This window comes from Rhinolophus ferrumequinum, chromosome 22 (genome assembly GCF_004115265.2).
Source record: "Rhinolophus ferrumequinum isolate MPI-CBG mRhiFer1 chromosome 22, mRhiFer1_v1.p, whole genome shotgun sequence".
NCBI classification, from domain to species: domain Eukaryota; kingdom Metazoa; phylum Chordata; class Mammalia; order Chiroptera; family Rhinolophidae; genus Rhinolophus; species Rhinolophus ferrumequinum.
Window position 1 is genome coordinate 41,524,524 of NC_046305.1, and position 22,866 is coordinate 41,547,389.

Here is a 22,866-nt window from a genome sequence, read left to right on the forward strand (position 1 = left end):
TGTGAGGATTAAGAAGTCATCTGTGTAAAGTGCTTAGCAGAGTGTGGCCGACTAAGTGCTTGATAAACGTAAGCTATTTTTAGGTTAGGCCAGCACTTGCCCCTTTGAAAGATCCCTTGCCTGTGAGATCAAGTACAAATAAAGTGAGAGAGCAGTGGAGAAGGGAGGAGAGCCAGGCATACGGTCGGGGGCCGCGAGTGTGACTTTTGGCTACACCGCGCACCCGTTACTAGGTGACCCTAAGCAAGTCACTCCTTGTGAACCTCAAGTCTCTGGTCTGTGAAACAAGGGACAATGCTGCTATGGTTGTGTTGAGGATAAAATGACAAAAATATAGGAAAGTGGCAAACCCACAGGTGTCAGTTACGTACTAAAGGTCCTATACGTTTTCCAGGTTTACCAAACCATCATTCTGCACGTGCTGCACACTCCATCCGAATGATCTGGCTTCCTGTCATACTGCTTCTTGTCTCCAGAAGGTAGTGTCCCCTCTGTGTACGTGTGTATATATTTCTATGGAGACTTTGAGAGCAGTTTTAGGTTCACAGCAAAGTTGAGCTGAAAGCACTGAGTTCCCATATATAATACAGCTCTCCACCATGCCTTTATTCTATTATGGAAAAAAGTGTGGTTGAATGAATAGGCTCCTTACTTATTTTTCCCCTTTAGCCCTCAATCTGGGGGCAGAGTCAGTAGGATCCCGGGAGGCTGTGTTGGGGTGTGGGACCGAAGCCCAGAAGTCCTCTTTGCAACTTGTACAGGGGCTCAGGGCCAGGACAACCTGTAGACACACTTTGGGCCCAGGTCCGTTTATCAGGAGCTAGGATGGCCGAAGAGGGTGACCGTGGAGCTTGCCTTATGGGGCTGGTTGTAAGAGGCCCCATCAGGACTAGTGTGAAGCTCTCCGACCGACTTCTCTTGCCTGACCCAGCCAAGGCCCTGGTACGTAAGTACAGACAACCCCCGCTCCTTACACCCCACTTGTGCTCTGGTGAGACTGGCCCAGGTTTTCAGTCTTAGGCGTTGGTTGCAGTGAAGGTGTGAAAGAATCAAATTAAAAATGCATACCCTAGGGTCTGTCCATTAGCACAGTCTAATTTAATAAGTCTGGGTGGGACACAGCAATCCGCATTTTAAACAACAAACCTAGTGATTCTGGTGCAGCCAGTCTTAGAACATTATGTTCGATAACTTCCTGAAAACAGAGCCACCTTAGATCCTCTCCTGGGGGAGGAACTCTTCCACCAGACAATGGCTCCTCAAGAGCAAGGTCTTTGCCTCGTCAGCTTCAGACTGAGATGCCAGAATGTATTCTACGGATATATCATCCCAGGATGGCTGGCTGCGGAGCCAGCTCAGCCTGGGCTAAAGGCTCCAGGAGAGAGGACAGGAACCTCTCCTAAAAGAAGTACTTTGGAAGAGTGGAGAGCTGCAACGCTTTGAAGGTCCTGAAACGAAATGGATCAGGAAGCACGATGAGAGCAAGAGAAATTTAAGAGGGGCAACTGGAAAGATACCAAAGTTAAACTTCAGTGTTGTCATTTGTCAAACCTGCTATAAGGAACACATAATTCAGGAGAGTAATTACATGTTGCTGTGTCCACAGGAAGAGTACAGCAACTGAAACCTGAGAAGGTGTGTGGGATGGATCAGACTTCCTGGGGAAAAGGAGAAGAAAGCTGGTCTGACAAATACTATGGGAAGCAGATGTTATGAGCACACAGAGGAAGGAGAAAAGAGTGAGTAGTTTCATCCATACATGATCCGATACCTTCCATGCACAGTCCTGGCTCTTTAATTGGCTTATTTGCTGGTTTGGTTTGATTACTGAAGCTAGGAAACGGGAAAAGCTATGTCAACACATGGTAGCTTAGTCATTTCAGTAGGTCAGGTAACAAAGTCCCCGTCTGTTTTATTTCTAACCCAAATATTGCAAATATACAGAAAATTACCAGTACAAAGTTAAACACATCCAGATTTATTTACACAATGCTAAAGAAATTTGAGTTTTATTTCCATTTTGTGGAAATTTTATTATGGGGTCTGGCTTTGTTGTGTAACTGACATGGGTCATCGAGACTTGATTATTCCACCTCACATGCAATTTTCTGTCCCAAGGGAACAGAAAACTGGTTTTGTAACGCACATGCAGTAATGATCTTAATACTGCTTTACACTTTAGTAGGAAGGCAGTTGTCCCACAGCTTGGGGGAAAGGCAGAGAAGATAGAGAAGAGGGAAGGACCACATGCGCAGAAAGGGAACAGGGGACGAGAGGGTGAACAACAGGCACATGGGGACCCTGAGCAGTTCTGTGCACAAGGAGGAGGAGGGTACGATCAAACCCTCCTTCCTAGACGTCCAAACACGGGAGGTGGGCAGTCATCAGGGAACATTCAAGTCACCTGACCACAAACCGAGGGCATGCAGAGGATGGGGACGGCATTAAAGATTTGGGACATATCAATAAATCATTACCATGTACACTATACAGTTTATACATGTATATATGTACATATATATAAAGATACAGATTAGCTTATGTTATTCTCTATAAACAAGGATGCTTAAGAATGTACTGGTGTGAAAAAATGCATACAGCAAGTTGTTGCAGACAATTTCAAATTCACGCTCTGATTCTTGTTATAATGCGACGTAACCAAGAAGTCAACACGCTCCTGCTATTTCGGTTCTCCTCCATGAGGGCAAGGCCTGGGCTCCGCTCAGGCAGGACGGTGCTCCCAGAGCTGCCTGAGCTGGGCAAACTGGTGGCAGATGGAACACAAACACTGGCACCTGCTGAGTGTCAGTGCTGAAAGGCTGGCCCTCACTGTCACTCCATCATGTGGCAAATCTTAAAACTTTGGTTTTGTTCAAAGGATATTTAAGTCCATGTTTATTTTCCTGCTCAAGGGAAGGTAGTAGCAAAATGGAAAAGCTGAATCTCTTCCTACGTTAGAGCCAAGCATCCAGGTTTCGTACAGGATGAGGGGGCTGTACCAGCAATGAGCAGGAAGCGCTCTAAGCCATAGGGGCTGGGCTCTTCAGAGCTCTCCTAAAAGGAAGACTCTTTCCAGGATGATTTGCCTGGAAAATAAACAAATGACTGAAGCCAAACCAGCCCTGCCCCCTGGGGTGGGTGTGGACAACCCTGCACTCCTCTTTATATCCTGGTGTCATGATAAAGGCCATGGGAGAAGCAGCAGGAGCTGGATGGAGGTGGCCAGCACATTACTGATCTGTTAGGGATGGAAGGCCAGCTTGGGCACGTAGAGGCCCAGGGGCAAACCTACGAATGAGAGACGCACACTGGAACGCCGGTGCAGCGGCAGATGGCAAATGCTAAGTTTCAGTTATGGCTAAACTATTGAATCTACTGAGCCCAGGCTAGAGCGGCCACACCCTCTAAACACTTTGATTCTTCTAAGTGCTGTTGCCATTCAAGTCACAGCCTAGGTGGGCGCATCTGTGGTCTCTTGTGTCACTACAAACCAGAAGCCCCCCCAGGTCTAAGACATCTACCCACAGAGCAGGAAAAATGGCAAGTTCTCCACCTGGATTTAAGAACTCAGAACACTTTGGATGGTCTGATATGTCCAACCTATCTTACGATGCCAAATTCTTTCACTGAAACCTCCAGAAATAATCTCTGATACCAACAAGCCTGGGACTTTACACAATGATACGTTATGCTTTCCTTCCAAAGATAATGCTCCTAACTTAACATCAGTAAGACAAATTCGAAATCTGTTTTCCTTCGATGCTGTCATCGATGTAGGCTGTTTTACTCACTGGCTGAGGGCATCCACTTGTGAGCAAGCAGGCTGATGCAGACACGGAATGAGTCACGCTTGCTAGCAGTCCTCAAACCAACCGAGCAAGCTTAGCCAGCCAGGGACAGGAATGGAGGAGACTGGAGTTTCCACTCCTGCACTCTTGGAACAGTGACCCTCAGTGAGGTGAGAGGCAGTTTCTAATCACATATTCAAAAGTATCATCACTTTTGTTTTCAGCCATGACGAACAGGAGAATACAATTTTCTGTTTACCAAGGTGGCAAGAGGGCGCTAAATGCTGCTCAGAGACAAATGCCACTGATCCCTGCCCCAGGTATGCAGCACTTGCACGCATAAAAATGCTCATGAGCCCTGAAGACAACCAACCAGGATTGCTCGTAACACACCAAAGACCGTGGACAATCTACTCCATTTTTGTACCTCAGCTCCATCTCCTAAAAAAACGAGATTACAAACCCTGCCTGTTTTTAACCTCACAAGAATGTTGTGAGGTTCAAATGACATAATGCAAGTGAAAGTGATCTGAAAATCCCAGATTCACTCCAAACAAAGAGCCCTATTCTTATATGGTTGGAGAATATTAACTTTCCATCTTAAAACTGATGAGAGAACCAACACGTATCGGCACACCTACCCAGTGAGTACATGCTGAGAGCAAAGGTGGAAGCGTAAGTAGGTCTCGTCTGGGCATCAAATTCACTTCGGGCAGGAGGGGAGGGTGTCCAGGACAGAGGCTGACATTGGATCACTTGTGAGCTGGTTAATCTTTGGAATTATTTTTAACTTAAAAACGATGAAAATGAATGCGCTTTTCCTAAAAGATTAGTGTTCTCTGGCTCTAACAAATATTAATTCTCTTCACAAAACCTGCCCTAACTTTATTTACTAACTGAAGCTCCCTGATTCATTTAATTTTACCGCAGTTTCAGAGTCTCTAAATTCTCCATCCACTCCCTCCCCCACTTTCCCTGCTGCTGTTAATCTATTCTGGTGAGGAGAGAATTTGGTCATCTGCTCTTGCATTCTGACAAAAGCTAATTTGGCACTTTTACTTTTTACTGATTTTCTAGCCATAAAATGAACTAGCAGCAAAATGGCAGTTACCAAAGAAAGTCCCAATCATAATTATTGGGAGAAACTGTGACCAGCACAGTTGGTATGCTAAGACCAAAAATGTACTCTACTATATCCCTGTATAGCAAATATTCAAGCTGTGTTAAAATGAATTATTGCAGCTTTCCATTACTATATGGCCACCCAAAAATCCACCTTACTATATTCTATATTTGAAAAAATGTCAAACGGAAAACTCACTTAAATTTAAAATATGAACTTAACGTATCACACAAAACATCATCTACACTGGAAGTTTTCAGTTGGTTCAGCCAAGTTTCATGCCAATACATTACTTGGCAAAGCTGGGAAAAAGAGGTGACAAGGAGAGCCTGGTAATAAAATTCTGATTTTTAAAGACAGCCTATGAATCTGAAAACATGTCTGGTCTTGGCTCCATGAACAATAGCCACCTAAGGGGAAGCATATAAGCAGCCATTCTAGTCGTTCACCAAAGGGCCAACACAGCAGGTAGAAAGGCATATGGAAGACTCTATGTTCCGTCCTTGGGGCCTGAACCGTACATGCCACCATCGGCTCTAGGGAAGAGATCACTCAGCTGGGCAGACAGCCAGGGCAAGCCTGAACCCTGTCCTCAGCGAGTGCACTGGCACACACACAAAGCGTGGCTTGAAAGATGGCAGAAGAAGGAAGAATTCCTCCTTTAATAGGTGCTGTATCTACTCAGTTCTCTGCTGCTCCCTTCTTCCTGCCCGAAGTCAAAGATATTGCCCTTTAAGTTTTCCTGATTTACTGTCTTGGAAGCACATGGTTAAGTTAGTCACCAAAGGGCAATTAACAAGGGTACTGCCTGCTTAAACAGGGAAAAGAAAAATCACTGTGATCTATGGTCCCTGAAAAAAAAAGAAAAGCGGGATTTGTGTGAGGAGCTGGTATGCAACGTTCTTGGAGCACGGCTGTCCCCAGACGGAGACAGGTCACTGCAGCCTCTGTGTTCGGCTCTGCAGCTGCTTTGTGTCACCACCAGAGCCCAGGGACAGCACTGAGCACTTTGTGATGCTGGAGCTGGCAGATGCCCTGGGGCAGGCACCAGGCAAAACATGCAAGAGTGGGATTAGTGAAGCGTTCCCTTCAAATTCCATTTCATTTCCCTTAAAAAACAAAAACAGAAAGAAAAAAGCCCATACTTTGCAGAGATAGAACTTGAAATAAGAGGCTAAAGAACTGAAAATTTCCCCTCTTCTCAGAGCCAATTGCAAGAGTGTTTAGGGTTTTGCCCCCACCCCACCCCCTGCATTTCTTTAGTGGAGGTCCTTCTGGCTTTGACGGAAGCAGCAGAAACAGAGCTGGGTCCCTCGCAATGGGAAATTTATTTCCCCACGTCAGAGCCACAGGGAGTGTAAGAGGTACTGCGGTTCCATCATCCATGCTCGATCCCGCTTCTTTGAGGAGCTATTCCAGGAGGTCCTGAAAAGACAGACATAGACCATATGTACAGACTGAAAAACTCCTATTTTGAAAGCAATTACCTCGTTTCTGGCTGCCCAAGTCTTATAGTCATTAAGTTCTCGCTTCTAGCTTATTCCCTCCTTTGCCTCAGTCATAGCTTGGTCATGACTAGGCAAAGAATCACTCTTTCTTTCTGCACTTCTGGACTACCCTTCAAGAAGAAATAGTCTCACCTCATCCGAGTCGTCATGATAACCACTCTTATGAGTGTGGGAGGCTGCGTCCAGAGTGTCTGCCCCGTCCACGCCATTGGCCTCTGCGTGCTGCTGTAGCACCGAGTACCGATGCACGAGGAACCTGTGGACGGAAGCCTCCGTTAAGCCCCACGTGGTGAGGAGGGCTGCGCTTCTTACGGGACTGGGGGTTTTCCGAGTTTGTACCCCACAGAATGAGTCACACACCAGGCAGCACAACCCATAGCTGGCATATGGAAAATAGAAGAGCTGAGAGATTCGAGCCTGATGTTTAAAGACCATCACTTCAGCGAGCTGGCTTCTGCCACGGGCAGACTCAACCATATGCCCCTCGATGACTTTCTGGTTTGCATGCAGCACCTCTGAGTGACTTCCACGTTCCTTACCTTCCCCCACAGACGTATTTCTTCACAATGAGCACTCCTGCTACGACTGTGATCAGCATCAATCCCACCGTAGCCAGGATAATTGGAACAGAATTTGACTTGGAATTCTTGACAAATTAAAACACAAACAAAACATTTCAGGTGTGCATATTCTAGGACTGAACTCAAAGAGGCTGCTCATCCGCTCACTTCTCTGAATGTCCTGCGTCCCTAGACACTTCACGATGGTACTCTTCCCACCCCCGATATCACAGCTGGCAGAGGGTCACCAGAACCTCAGAATGGTGCAAACGCAGGGGCTTCAATGTCACTTACATGGAAGCCTTGGGAACCTCGGTCAAATGGTAATTGTGACTGTTCCTCACGACAGCTGTTTGTAAGTCTCAGCGCTTTGAAGGGTGGAGCAGGGAAGGGAGATTATGGTAACAGTGGCTGAATGACTCTGCGCCAGTGCTGTATCAGGAAGGCCAGTATATGACACCAAGATTTATTTTTTCACTTAATTTTTGTTATGTTTTTACAAATATGCCTTTTCATATCATTGAGTGTGACCTACCTGCTTCTGGGTGGGGGACAGGGAGTGTGTGTTTTCAGTGCATCCAAGAGGAGGCTGAGCTGGATTCTGGGACAAGGTGTGTCCCTGTGGGGGGAGTCCTGTGCAATCACACACACTATTCTCTGGGGAGAGCCACCAGGAGTGAGGGCGGGGGCCCAGAGGACGCGGAACTTGCCCCCTGACGAGTACACACACCCACACATTCTTCTCCTGCTGCCTTCTTAATCCCACCTCTTGTCAGGCCCTCATCTTTTTGAAGTTAGAGAGGAGGGGACTGCAGATTGTCCAGGTCTCATTTTACAGATGAGGAACTAGGGCCCCCAGTTTATTGACCCAAGTCACACTGGACCACACTGCTGGTTCAGTGCCTCTTTATCAAGAGGTTTCCTCTTTACCATGTCCCTAAACCCCAGCCAGATAGTTCAGTACTACAGACCTGTAATCAGCCCCATAACTGCTTCTACATCAAAACCAGCCTATTATTACCACTTGGTTTTTTCTTCTTGAACACAGTTGGCGTGACTCGGCAGAGCTCCACCCTGCCTTCTCCACACATGCCAAACTGCAGCCCTTGACAGCCAACCTTCCTGAGTCTTTTTCCTACATAACCCTGAGCCTCAGAAATTTCCTCACCTCTACGCTTCTAAGACTTGGAACAACTTTACGGAATACTATTTTTTCCCCAACAAACACATTTTCAGTAGATGAGCTTATCATTGGCTTATGTGACCCATCCTTCACCCTAACAGTTTCCTGTGCAAAGGGAAGCCTGACAGAAGTAGTTTGGCCACTTTGTATTAAGTAATAAAATTCCTGATGCTTTAATTTTGACTATTCCTGGCAGAACATGAAACTCCACTTGCACCTAAACCAGATCTATTTTAACATACCTGTTTTTCTGGACTCAAAAAGTTGCTTGTGCATTTCTTTTTCAAGTCTTTTACTTCTCGAACTGGATTCACTCCACCTTGGCATCTGTCTCCTGGAATTTTCCGGTACCTGAAAGGCAGAGAAAATTTGTTAACAGAATACAAAGATGTATTCCTGGATTCCTGCCTATTATTATATTACATTCCAATATATTATATTACTATTATATCATACAGTCTTATAGTAAAATATTATATTCCTACTATTATATTCTATTACATTCTATTATACAGTCTTATAGTAAAATAAGACCCAGTCCTTATATTATACTATATTATATTATATATTATATTATATTATATTATATTATATTATATTATATTATATTATACCCAGTCTTATTTTACTATTTTTTATTTACTTATTTTACTATAGTAAAATAAGACTGGGTCTTATATTAATTTTTGCTCCAGAAGACGCATTAGACCTGATTGTCCGGCTAGGCCTTACGTTCGGGGAAACACGGTGCCATCTTTCAGGCCTGGGGAGAGATCCACAGGAAGGTTTGGGGATGTTTTGCGTAGTTTCACCTCGAACAGGCTAAGCATCCCTGGCCTTGCCGCAGGGACACGCCCACCTTTCTGCCTCAGGAGACTGTCAAAGAACTGTAACCTGGGAAAGCAGGTTAACACGTGGTACGAAAATGGAGGGGGAAGTGTTTATCAGGGGAGGGCGGCAACGAGGCTCCTCTAAATCGGCACTGTCTAATATGGAGACTATTTAAATCAATTCAAATTAATTCAGTTCCTCAGTCGAAATGCAGCCAATAGCCACACAGGATGAGTGGCTACTATACTGGACACAGCAGACTATAGAACATTTCCATCATCAGGAAGGTTCTATAAGGCAGTATTTTTCCAGAGTGCTCTAAAACATGGCTCAGATCTTGCTGTGGAGAGAAGCAGTTTTTCACTCTGAATAATGGTGATTCGTTTATTACAAGGAAGAAAAGCCACCTCACCCATTTGTTGTCAGGTGCTCCTCTCTGCCATACAGACAAAACTCCAGGTCGTGGCCCTTCAGCTCTGGCTGTTCCACACACTTGGAGTCATTTTCTGGACGGAAGTAGCCAAAATCACTGCAAGAATCAGCAAAGAAAGTAGCTTTCACAGTTGCTGAAAGATAGTGACTATCAATGAAGGTTTTATGTGGGGCGGTGGATGGTTAACATGCCAGTCTTGGGTTACCTGAAAGCAGCTCAGGAAGGCCTGTGACATCTACAAAGAATGTCCATTTAGGAAAACAGACATGGAGAGGGTTTAAGTGGGGCAAAATAACTTATCGATTGGGCCTGCCAGACTTAGGACTCAGGAGCTAGGAGCCCCAAGGCTGGGAGCCTTACACAGATCGCTCAGGCTCCGGGAAGGGAATGGCTACAGCCTGCACGGAGTGGGGACTCATGCAACTAAGACACAGAGAAACAGTGGCATCAGTGACAGAGCTAAACTCAGGGACACTTAGCAATTTTTTATTCACCTCCAAATAACTCATTATACTCTTTGCAGACAGACCATGGGAGGACATGCAAACCTTCCCTGCCTCCCCATTTCGGACCCTCTAGCTTCTCAGATGTCCTTGCCCCCAGTGTGAACGTGCTGACCTGCCCTCTGCTCTGTCCCCTCTCTCCACATGCCACCCCTCTGCTCACCTCTCTTTTCCCCGAAGAAAGGACACACCGCCTCCTTTCCCAGCCAGCCCTTCATGAGCAGCCTGGGCCCCATCCGTCCTATTGCCCTGGGACCTTGCTTCACTCACAGTGTGGGAGGGACCATCAGGCCCACTCACCTGCTGGTTTCCCCTTAGCCGGCACCTGTCCTCTTTCTCCTCCTCCTGTCTTACTGGCTAAATTTCTTTAAAGAATACTTTTTACTTGTTCTGTTTTACTCATTTACTTTTAATTCTGTGCCTTTTGGCTTCAACCTCCTCTGCAACCTTGAAAATGTCCGTCTGAGCCCCCCACTTCAGTCCCCCGTCCCTGGGGCTCACTAGTCATCCAACCCAGGGGCACCCTCTCTGGCCTCTCTTACTGTAACCACCTCTTCTGCCGCACCTGACACACTGCCTGCTCCTCCCCAGCCCGGCGCTGCTCTTTTTCTAACCCATAAATGCAGACATTTTCCAAGGTGCTGTAATTCATTCTCTTACTTTGTATCTGCTTTCCCTTTGTGAGCTTAACTATTTGTTGCAATTAAAACATCCAGGTTTTACCTCTCTTGAGCTCTAATCTTCCATTTCTAAATGCCTGCTAGACATCACATCTAAATCCGCCGACACAACCTCAAATAAATAAAATATTTGAAACACATGGTTTTTCTCCTTCACGCTACCCTGTCCTATCATTTCCTTATGTTTGTCCACGACACTACTCTCCTTCCCTTTATCTAAGTTGAAAGTTTAGCCCGAACATCCCCGTCTGGACCCACTCACGCATTTATCGCGACTACTGTGACTTCCCCTCAGGCCTATCTTCCAGCGCAGCCTTCCCCCTCACTGTCGGGTGTCCACTGGCTGTTTCCCAGACGCTCATGGTCAAAGCCGACTGCTCCTCAGGGCTCAGCTCAAATGCCACCTCCTCAACGAAGCTTTCTTTGACACACCTCCTTTCAGCTCTAGCTAGAACATGCCCTCCCTTCTCTAAAGCCCCGAGGCATTTACCACCTTCTGTTTCACAACATAATTATGTGCATCTTACCGGGAAAGCCTATTTTTTCTTTGTGGTGCCCTGTGCACAGCAAGTATTCAGTGAATATTTGGGGAATGTACAGATGCTGCCTGTACTTCAAGGTTTATCTGACAAATATTTAGGGGCGAGAGTAGGGAGAACCTAAGATGCAGAGACCACCACCCCTCCAATAGCAGAGGGAAACTGCTGGTAAAAATTTTAGGTATTCAATCCCAAATTTGAGGGAACATCCTTTCCCACGCCCAGAGTACACATTTCTCAGGCACCTATGGCACAGTGTCCGGGCTCTGGAGCTGGACTCCAGGTTCACAGCCCAGCTCGGCCCCTTCCTGGCTGAGTGGGCAAGCCGGCCGTAATCTCTCTGTACCTTCATTTCCTCCCTGTGTGAAATGGGACCGACCATAGGACCATAGTGCCATGAGGTTAAGTGTAAGGGAGGACAGTGCCCGGTACAGTTAGTGCTCAATAAACGTCAGCTGTGTCATTGCTACTATATGATTATCAAATATAGGATGTCCTCAAGGAGTCAAGGGTTTAGTGGTGGAATCAAACCTGTACACAATGATTAAAACACAGGAAGTGCTGTAATGGGGCTTCTGTGGGAGCCCTGACGAGGGAAAACTGGGGAAAGCTTAAAGAAGTGCTATCTGGGCGAAACAGGAATCCATCAGGCTTGGGGCTTAAGCAGGGAATGTGGAAAGACTTTCCAGGTAGAGGAAGCAGCAGGGGCAGTGGCGTGGAGCTCTGAAGCATGTCTGCAAAACAGGTGAAGCTCAGTAATTAAGAGCCTCGCCTATGTGCAGTCAAGAATGGGAGACAGTCCTTAGAGTTTTGCAGTATCCGTGAGCTCTAGCCCTACAGTAACAAAGAGATACAAGTGCTATTTTCCTTGTGGAAATAGAGAAGGGAGGATCCTGGCCATTCCACCTGCGGTTTGAGAGAACATGATGAAGGAGACATGACTGCTATCTACCTGTCTCTGGTCCAAATCCTTTAGGATCCACCTTTACCTCCCGTCAGTATATTTTTGCAGCTGACGAGTTCCATAAAGTCACTGCCAGTGATGTGAAGTCGTCTCCTCTTACTTGCCCTCAGTTACCGTGCTGAGCCTGCCCAGGGACTCCCTTGCCCTTGTATAACTCCATACCAGCCACATAACTGATACTTAAATTTGGATGGTCCTGAACTCTAGGGAGTTCACCTTGACGGCCTCTAAACCTTAAGGGACATAGGGACCACAAATATACCGATGTCACCTCGTGTCTCAGGACATAACCCCACTCTCTCTGCCTTTAGTCCTGCAGATGACCCAAGACCTAGCGCCCTACATGCCGAACTCAGGCTCTCGGGCTTTCTGCTCAAGTCCAATGCCCTCTTAGTCCAGTGCCCTGTACCACTTTTCTTTGTGTTTTTGTCCTATCATCTTCTATTTTTTTAAATTTTCTTTCTCCTCATATACCTTGTTCCTTCCTACCATTGGCAAGTCAGGATTTTTGGGGTTGTTGCTGGTTCTGCCCAATAATTAACTGCTCGATATGATATTATCTGTCCAATTATTAACAACTTTGGCTCTTTCTCTGTGCCTCAATTTCCTTAATAAGAAGCAGTTCTCCACTCTTGGGGAAGAAAAAGATTGAAATACTTTTCAGCCCTATAAGACAACTGGATTCCATCTCCCCCCGACGGGAAAAGGGCCCACAGGGATGCTGATACCAGAGGAAGTCCTCCAGGGAGCAGAGACAGACGGATGGCTGCTTGGTCACAACATAGTCCCGACCATTCTGACAGACGGATGACTTGCGCAGTCGTAGGAACTGTTCTTTATAGCCTAAAATGCAGCCATCTCCATAATCCCCGGGGTCGGTGGAGTGAGCCAGCCATATGGTGTAGTCCTTCTCTTCACCTGAAGGAAAGACAGACTGTTCGGGAAACTGCATGGCACAGAACCCGCCCACATGATGCAGCTGCCCGGCTATAGGAAGAACAAGGACAGGAAAAGTGGGGCTGTCTGACTCTATTCCTTCATTTTGGAACTGCAAACCATAATTAATTAGTTAGAGCCTACTAGCAATTAGCATTTCCTCATACCAAAGGAGGGTTATTTGCATCTCACTACTCATTTGGGTATTAGGAAAACCCTTATTTGTTTGGAAGTGGGAAGCTGGACAGACGACCTCAAGGATTCCTTCCAAACTGAGAGGCTGCTGTCTGTGTCTTGTACGACTGTGCCCTCAGCCAGCAGGAGCTGTCAGAGGTCAGCAACCAGATGTTTCCCTTTAGGACATGACACCAATTAGCCAAAAGCATGGGTTCAATTTCACTATGGGTTAGTTTGCTTCAAGCAGGAGGGAAAACATTCTTTCTAGACTTTTAACTCTAGTCGACTGGCTGTCAAATGAAGATTTCTGACAAGTCAATCTGGGTCATTCACTCCTGGAAAAATGACTCAAAGGCTGTGGCCTAAACACTGTGGATTCGGTTTTATCCTTTGTGATATGAAGACCAGCACAGAGCCTGTTAAAGAACAGGTGCTTAACAAATCTTTTAATGATGTGAAACTTTAGGATAACTGTAGCTTCCTGCTGAGGGGAAAACTCCTAAGCCAACTCCTTTACAGCCGATTTAATGAATTTACACAACGATGGCTCCAGTATTAAATCATGTTTAAACATCTTGTAGAAAAGTAAGGTCCAAACGGTGCTTCTGTTTCCTCCAGGAGTCACTGAATTAACATGCTGAGGAAATGGACCCATAATACAGTCTAATAATAGGACCAAAATTCAACCAAAGTGCCTTAAAACCTTAAGTCTTGTATGATATTATGCCAACAAATAACTACAGGTCATAGGATGGTCACCTCTTCTCCAGTTTTTTCTTTTCTCCTCCATAGTTTTCAGTACAATGTCAGCATCCTTGGTTCTGGGGCCTGGGTTTGCTTGTGATTCTTGCAATGAACATTGTAACTCCTTTTCCGAAGCCATTTTTCTGGGCCTGTAACCTGCCTTCTAGTTTGAAGTTACAGAGCTCTGAAATGGTCAATGTGGGCTTCACACCTACTCAGTAACCATCCTAGAGCCTCGCCTGTGACTGACATTAAAGCCAAAGCTCTGCAGGAAAACTTCCTCACTTATCAACATTTGGGAAGTAGCACAATTAATTAGGTGCTCTTTGCAACCCACTTTCCTCTAAAGTTTCCTCTTTATAGTTCTGCTATACTGAGGGGTGGAAAACCCTGAAAATGTTATGAAATAATTTTAGATAAACACAAGCATGCATTATCCTTATAAGCAGAAAAAAATCTCATAAAATGTTACAGAAACCTAACAGTGCAAAGCTGTATTCTCCTATGTGATCGCTGTAGCTACATGTGGCTGGTCTGAACTGAAATTTATTATATGGATAAGTGTAAAATATACACCAGATTTTGAAGACTTAGTTAGAAGAAAAAGAATGTAAAGTATTTCATTGATAATTTTTAATATTGCTTACATGTTAAAATGACATTTTGGATATATTGAGATATTATTAAAATTAATTTCAACTCTCTTACTTTTATAATGTAGCTGATTTAAATTACATTTAAATTACATATATGGCCCTCATTTTTTTTTTCTCTTGGATAGAGCTCATCCAAAGAGGGAGCTGCTTTTCTGATACCATTCCACACGGAACATCTTACAATCCTCTTTCATAAGAATTGTCTTCTTTCAGCAAGAAGAAATTAAGCTGAGTTGGTTATTTAGAAGAAGGGGCTTACAAGTTTCTGGTAGAAAAGGTCAAAGGAGACACTCACAGTTCCTTTCGAGGAGATCTTTGAAATCAATGGTGTAGGAGACCCACTGCCGAGTGAGGAAGGGTTCTGTGAAGCCCCAGATGCTGACATTCATGGATCTTGCTCCAGGCTCTGAAGCCAGGCCGGTGAAGTAGATGGGTGCCCTGGTGAACATGTAGGTTTGCCAGCACTGACCTTCATCTGTGGAAAACCTGAAACCCCCGCCAGAGAGAGATCATGACTGAGGACACTTAAGGCAATATCAGGAAACCACTCTGGCTTTTTGATCCCAAACCTGAGAAAAACCCTCATATTTAGATGGCTTACTGACTGACAAATATATCAGTTTTTAAAGCCTATAGTTAACAGGGTAGGGGAAAGGGGTTCATCCACAGAGTACAGAAGAACATGCCTTTATAAAAATTCTTTCAAAAGAAAGAGAGGGTAGTGACTATGCAAAAATGGGCTTCCAAATCAACAAACAGAAATTATTTTATAAGAACTTGTACTTAAGGAGTCATTATCCATCCAGAATGCATGAACATTTCTGTAATATTTTTGTGGAAAGAATATTTTTACAAGTGACAAAAAGCGTTAACTAGAGGGAGTCAGAGGAAAAAGCGAAGCCATTTAATCTGAGTTTCTCTAAACGTAATCCCTTCAAGAACCTTCCCTACAGTTCTGCAGAACGCACAAATTTGAGTGATGGTCAGTAACTTTCCCCGACAGACTGATAACCTTGCCCAGTTGCGGGCTGTGCAGACAGTGCGGGCGGAGCGGAGCTCATGCATACTTAATCACATTGATCGGATGGCTGCTGTGCTCAACGGCCACCAGGATGCCTCCGGAATCCAGGATGGCGTAATAGTGGGGTCCTTCCAGCATCTTCGCCCAGGAGTAACCCCCATCATCTGAGATATACACATCCGGGATCATCACTGAGATGGCATCCCCCACGCTACCTGCAACACAATCCCCCATCTCCTTAGCACAAATCAGCAGTGGAACAGAAAGGATTTGCTGCCAAGAGAATAATTTTGAATGAATTTATTATTTCCCATCATGCTTTGTGTGATAGGAAAAAAGGCCACTGAAAATTTGGAAAAAGTGGAAAGTCATGTTGCTTTCTCTGATGGGAGTCTATGAAAAACCCAAAGTACTATTACCATGCAAGAAATTCTACAAAGGATGGTAAAAGCCACATAATGCTGCTTTTCTTACAGGGTCCAAGGCTGTGACTGAGTCTCAGTGTGGTCAGCCACTTTTCCTGTGGAGGGGCGGGGAGGGGAGGGCCGCTTACCGTGGGCAATGACTATGCCGACAGCATTAGGCTCCGAGAGGGGGGGCATTGGAACGTTTAGTTTCTGGGAGATGCTGTAGGAAGCATGAATATGAAGGCTGCACTGTGAAAAGAAACCAAAGGAGATTAAAACCAAAGGTACAATTTTTTACTAATCCCACAGAGCCTTCTAATAAAACTCTGAACCCACCCAGACCTTATGGGATACTCCTTTTTTAAAACATTATTGTGATAAAACACACATACCATAAGATTTACCATCTTAACCATTTTTAAGTGTACTAAAAATGCACTAGCATTAAGTACATTCACACTGCTGTGCAACCATCACCACCAACCGTTTCTGGAACTTTTTGATCCTGCAAAACTGAAACTCTTTACCCATTAAACAGTAACTCCATTCCCCCCAGCCCCAGCCCCTAGCAACAACCATTCTACTTCCTGTCTATGCATGACTACTCCAGGTACCTCGTAGAAGTGGAACCATAGAATATTTCCTTTTGTGACTGGCTTATTTCATTTAGCATAATGTCCTTAAGGTTCATCCATGTTATAGCATGTGTAAGAATTTCCTGCCTATTTAAGGCTGCATAATAGCCTATTGTGTGTATATACCACATTTTGTCTATCCATTCATCTGTCAACGGACACCTGGATTGCATCCATTTTTTTGTCTCTTGTGAATAATGTTGCTATCAACATGGCTGTGCAAATATCTCTTTAAGACTCTCTGTTCAATTCATTTGGATATATACCCAGAGGTGGAATTGCTGGATCATATGGTAATTCTATATTTAAATTTTTCAGGAACCACCATACTGTTTTCCATAGTGGCTGTACCACTTTTCGTTCCCACCAACAGTGTACAAAGGGTTCCAATTGCTCCACATTCTTGCCAACACTTGTTATTTGTTTTTATTTTTTGATAGTTGCCATCCTAATGGTGTGAGGTGATCTCTTGCTGTGGTTTTGACTTGTGTTTCCCTAATAATTAGTGACGTCAAGCATCTTTTCATGTGATTATGGACCATTTGTATATTTTCTTTTAATTTGAGTTTTTTTTGTTGTTGAGTTATAAGCTCAGTGGAATATTCTTGATTCTGAAATACATTAGTACATTTGGGAGCAAATTACGCAATTATTTTCTCATGTGTAATCTTAGTTTATTTTATTCCTGCATTACACCAAAACCTCTGATCAATATTTAAAGGATGATTCCACACAAATAAATATGATGAACGCCTATTATATTTCAGATACTGTACAAGATGTGGTGGTGATTAGAAATAAGACTGAGTCCTGTCTTTAAGAAATATTTCTCAGGAACTAGTTGAGGTATAAAGCAGAATTAAAGTCAGTGCTTTAAAAGAGGTTTAAATTAGTTAAAATGTTAATTTTATGTCACGTATATTTTACTGCAATACAAGCTTCAAGCAAACTATTAATGAACTGAAGTAGAATGACCAGTCCTAACTGAAGACGGGCAGAGAGGATGGTTAGGATTTCCACTGATCCTAATGAACGGGGGTCGGGCAGATGGGCACGGCTTCCCCAGGAACAACGTGGGCAGGCCACAGAGGCACGGGTACATACGGGGTGTGCACGGAGCAGCAGAGGATGACAAGGGGTACGTCTGTGACCAAATGAGCAATGACAAGGACAAGGCAGAAGAGAGCCTGACGGGAGGAGAGGACCTGCGTTACCAAGTCACAGCCTTTACTCATTGCAAAGGGGAGCCATGAAGAGCATTGAGGAGAGAGAGGCGTGGGCGTGCGAGGCTGGCAAGACGAGTAAGAAGGCTCCTGTACCTCCCAGGCTTAAAGTGAGGAGGGCAGGCCCAGGCCCAGGCCCAGGCCATGGCCGAGGGATGGGAAAAAGGAAGCGGACGGACAGAGACCTAACAGCATGTACGCGTATGGGACAAGGGGACAGAGAGCATTGGGGGTGGTGTAGGTACAATTTCTCTCACACTGAGACTCTTTAAATAAAACAGAAACCCTACCTAGAACAGCATATCAGCCACAGGTATTCTGAGGAACTACCAACACTGTCATTTTTTGAAGAAAACTCTTAGCGTTCCCCTAAGCTCCTCTCAAATTCTAAGTCACACACAAAGCTTGTTTTTCTTTTCTTTTGTTCTTGCCTGTCAAGACCTGTCGCTCCTGGAATTTAGGATCTCCTGGAGCAACACCTCTGTATTTCTAGTTCTCAGTCTTTCCTCAGAAGAGTCAGCCCCTGCTCTCACATGCACTGCCAGGTCACCACACACCACCTGGCTCTGTGGCGCCCCGGCCGGCCGAGAGGAAGAGAAGGCCAAGTTCTCTTCTATTTGTTTCTCACCAGCGTGGCTTTGCACTGCTCAGCACGGCTGGCTGGTCTATCTATGGTTTTTGTAGATTGCTAACGTCTCATAGCTGTCATGCTGACTCCTAACTAATCAGCGGCCCATCTGTCCATTCTGTTTTCATTCAGCAGTTTATAATCAAACACAAATTGTTGCCCTCAGTTTTGTTTTTACTTAGAAGACGAGTAATCCCCAGTATTTTGGCCTTTCTTCACAGTTCCTATTTCCTACTCTGAGTTAGTTTCATGACTCTCATTTACAAACTTTCCACCTTTCCCTGTGAACCCTAACAAAACTTCATTGTTCACAAGCCTGGCACAGGAAGGGCAGAGCAGAATGGCTGCTTTGCTCCAAATATATAGGACAACTGGAGGAAAACAAACCTTATTCTTATTCTTTGCTGTGGCATCACATTCACTGTTTTCGGGCTTCTGTAGGTGCTCCCACCTTCCTCCTTGGTCAAACGTGATCATGGTCTGGATAGAATTATCTGAATGGGAAGAGAATGAGATTGAGCATGATACACAGGAAGCACCCTATTAAATTCAGTTTATTATTGCAGAACTCTCTCCTGAGGCTATATAACACCATTATAACCCCGGAGTCCGGTGAGCTCGTGACCCCCAGCGAGACGGCTGTGTCGGTGAGTAACTAGGCAGCTCTAAACATGACGTCCGGAGAAGGCGTCCCGCCTGAACAGGACCCAACGGATTCCAGAAATCATCTAGACTGACACTCTTACAAAAAGATACTTTTTATCTCCTTACTAACACAGACTGATGTCCATTCTCCTTTCTTGCCTGCTTGTCTTAGAAGTAAAATCTACACGGGGAAGGCGTCCTCATCTCCACTCAGACAAGGCCATGAAACGGGGCTTGTTTTAGGGAATCTCAAGATTTGAATGTATGTGCCCAAGTCTGAATTAATAATTCCTAATGCTTGTCTCTCCATTACGCCATATCCCATCTCTCTTACACCTTTATTTTTTTTCTCATTTCTCTTCCCCATTCTCTATTTTCAATGACATAAACTGTTGCAGGTTTAAATTCAGAGATAACATGCTTTGAGTCTTCCATGGAAAATCAAACAAGAAGGCAAATGAAGGAAAATTCATTTTTTCAATAAATATTTATTATGTGCCCACTATGTGAACATTGTTTTAAGCCTTTGGGAATTTTTCAGTGAACAAAACAGAAAAAGAAAACTCTGTGAAATATGCATTCTGGTGGGGTGAGACAGACAAACACTAGTGCTGTAAAGAGTAAATTATATAGTATGTTAGAAAATCAGTGCTGTGGAAAGAACTTGCACAGCTAAAGGGGGAGTAAGAGTGTGTGTGTGAGTGGGGGAGGGCAGACTGAAATTTAAAATAGGATAGTTGGGGCAGGTCTCATTCAGAAAGTAAATATGAGCAAAGGCTGGGAGGAGGGAAAAGGAGAGGACAGTCAAAGCACGATGTGTGAACCTGGCATGTGTAAGGACTGGCAGAGAGCTGGAGTGGCTGGAGGAAAGTGAGCGATGGGGAGGAGAGCTGGAGGTCAGCTCAGGGAGGAGACAGGGCCAATGCCACTTAGGACCTTGCAGACTACTGCAAGGTCTTTAGAAAACAAAAACAAACATCCCCTACACCTCCTACCAAAAAAATAAATACACAAAACCGTACGAGTCTTTTACTTTAGAGTCATGTGTTTATTTGTATAACTGGGCTTTAGTAAAGATAAGCATGGCAGAACCACTGAATAGAACGCAAGAAGAATCTTGGCTGGCTGTTGCTATGCCCTCTACGAAGAGAAAAGCAGGAAGTTGTTCAAACGTAGGCTCATTCAGTCGGTCTGAACCTCCCAATACAGAAGACTTAGTTTAGAAACTAAACATAGCACCCCCAAAATACTTCTTTCTACCTGTGTATGCTTTGCACTTTCTTAGTTCCACTTACCAGAACTTATTTAAAGAAAAGAGCAAGAATTTACATGCGTAGGCTCTGGGCTATGTAAGCAACATTACTGGGGGGACTAGACAATCACTCTCCCCAAAAGCCTCAACTCCCAACATGTTCAGCTGAAGGACCGCTGTGCCAAGGCTCACCTTCTGAGAGCACACTTGTTATGTAGACCCCGCGGAGGGAGGTCACATTGGTAAAGTCTGTCTCGCCACCTGTGGTGGTGTAGAGATGTCGGTCCAAGGACTTGGAATAGACAATGCCTCGATCGTCTGAGGTAAAGATGGTGCCAAATCCGGTATCTGAAATCGGCAAACAAACAAAAACACCAAGTCTTGGGAGGGAACAGAGAGACAACAATAGTCGAACCATGACTGAATGACTGCACGTTAGCCAACTGGCTCTCTTCATGATGTAGGCGGAGACCCAAGAATTAAAGAAGGTTTGATATGCAAGACCTTCATGTCCATCTTTAATTCTAGGACCCAGCTTAGTGCTTAGAATATGGTAGATGCTGTTTGTTGAATGAATTAATCAGATATTACAGAAAAGCTCTACCCAACTATATTGTAGTGGCAGAGATACTGTATTTAGATTTATATTTTACATATCTCTAACTCTTTAGAACAATGCTTCTCAAACTATCCCTGGTGAAGGTGCAATTTTTAAATTTCCATTGTGTCACTAACCAATGCTTTTGTAAAACATAATCAAATTAGTCATTAGCAAAATGAAATATAAAAGACAGACAAAATATATTCATCAACTCTTTTATCATTAGAGTCAACAGACACAAAATTACTTTGTCAAATGGCTTGTAAGAGTTTCTAAGTGCTTGCTCTCACTTTATCCTTATTTGGTAACAGAGTCTGCAAATCAGTACCAATCCTCCAGCCATTCTTTGAGCAGCACTGCTCTAGAACACTCGGACACACATACAAACCATATAACGTCAAAATAAGTGGCCTTTTAAACAGAGGCTCCATTTATCTCTAAGACAGAGTATTTAGTAGGACACTAATGAATTCCTAGTAGTAAGACGAAAAATCTACACATAAGAAGAAACCCCCCCAAAGTGGGGCTTGAAACTTAAATCTATGAATTCGAGGATGGACCACTGAAAAGCTCTTACCTCCAGGTTCATCTACATGCATGAACACCATGTCATCATTAGCCGCTAGAATAGAATAGAACTGTTCCTGCCCCACGGAGGGGAGCTGGGCCATGCTCCACGTGTCCCCTTGATCTGTTGACACATGAATCCTTCTTGTTGTATCCTGGAACAAAGGCCAACATTTATCTTTTTAATTTTCCGCCACGGTGTCATGTGTAGGGACATAATAGGAACATTATAAATAATTACACGTATCATTATCCATTTCCTCACTGGGTACAATTGTTATAAACCAAAGGTCCCATTACCAACTAGCAAAGCAATTTCTAACCTCTAGCAAAGTTGCAGGCAATGGGGACAATCCATTCCATTGTAAGTAAGGCTATCTTGGCTTCCTCTTTGGATTCTTCATTCTGGTGTGGCCGTTAAGATACTATCCTCCCAACCTCTGACATTCCAATTTCCTTCAATAGAGCCAAGGGTGTGATGGGAGCATCATTTATTTGGCATTACAGCCCTTCATGTACACTTACTTGCTCAGATAATTCTTAAAATGCTGATTGCTGCATAAAGGTTTGGTCCCTGTGAGATAGTCCTAGCATAATCCAAAGAATTAGATAATTAAGGGTCTAGAAAATGAAGATGAATCCCATGCTTGGGAGATTTCAAGGGAAGTCAGATGTGACACATCTCAGAGCTGCCATAATGAGGGGAGCGTGCACAGGCTGGGAAGAGGCCAAGGAGGTCAGAAATTAATAAAAGGAAGCTGATCAGGGAGTATTTAGCTTCTAAAAGGAGTCTGTTAAGGACGCAATTAACACCTACTTCCTGACAAATAGTTTAAAATAGCTACTAGACACAATTAGGCATGGCACAGGACTTAGTCCCAGGGCCTCTTTATGTTAAATACTCTTTAAAGTTCAGTGACAAGTATATTTACCTTATTTTTCGCACTTACACCTTTGAATGTTTACTTTTACTCTCATTATTATAGTTAGAAACTAGAGTTCAAAAGCACAGAGTGGAATTTTAATTCTGTAAGACAGGAACAGTGTAGTGTAGGCGGCTACCTCTGGAATCAGATAGTCTGATTTCCACCACGGTTCCTCCTCTGTGTGGCCCTAGGCAAGTTACTCAATTTCCTCAAATAAAAACCAAGATAACAGCATTAGCTTATAGGGTTGTTGGGGGAATTATTCCAATGTCACTGAGGGAGTTACCTGTAGTTACTGTGTCTGCTTCCCCGTCTCCAGTTCTGAATCCACTCTAA

General features: G+C 44.3%; 1 protein-coding gene across 2 annotated transcripts in view; it reads right to left on the reverse strand.

The window, feature by feature from the left end:
- Positions 1 to 1,887: 1,887 nt before the first annotated feature.
- Positions 1,888 to 22,866, reverse strand: part of SORT1 (sortilin 1) — a 59,934-nt gene continuing 38,955 nt past the window's right edge. For both annotated transcript variants that reach the window (XM_033094094.1, XM_033094095.1), the window contains exons 9-20: positions 21,615 to 21,759; positions 20,629 to 20,784; positions 18,927 to 19,033; positions 16,200 to 16,302; positions 15,693 to 15,861; positions 14,921 to 15,111; positions 12,841 to 13,030; positions 9,406 to 9,522; positions 8,405 to 8,513; positions 6,959 to 7,065; positions 6,552 to 6,675; positions 1,888 to 6,336 (exon numbers count right to left, since the gene is read on the reverse strand). In XM_033094094.1, coding sequence (XP_032949985.1) covers positions 6,322 to 6,336; positions 6,552 to 6,675; positions 6,959 to 7,065; positions 8,405 to 8,513; positions 9,406 to 9,522; positions 12,841 to 13,030; positions 14,921 to 15,111; positions 15,693 to 15,861; positions 16,200 to 16,302; positions 18,927 to 19,033; positions 20,629 to 20,784; positions 21,615 to 21,759 — 1,533 coding nt within the window. In that variant the 3' untranslated portion in view covers positions 1,888 to 6,321. The remainder of the gene's footprint in view (positions 6,337 to 6,551; positions 6,676 to 6,958; positions 7,066 to 8,404; positions 8,514 to 9,405; positions 9,523 to 12,840; positions 13,031 to 14,920; positions 15,112 to 15,692; positions 15,862 to 16,199; positions 16,303 to 18,926; positions 19,034 to 20,628; positions 20,785 to 21,614; positions 21,760 to 22,866) is intronic.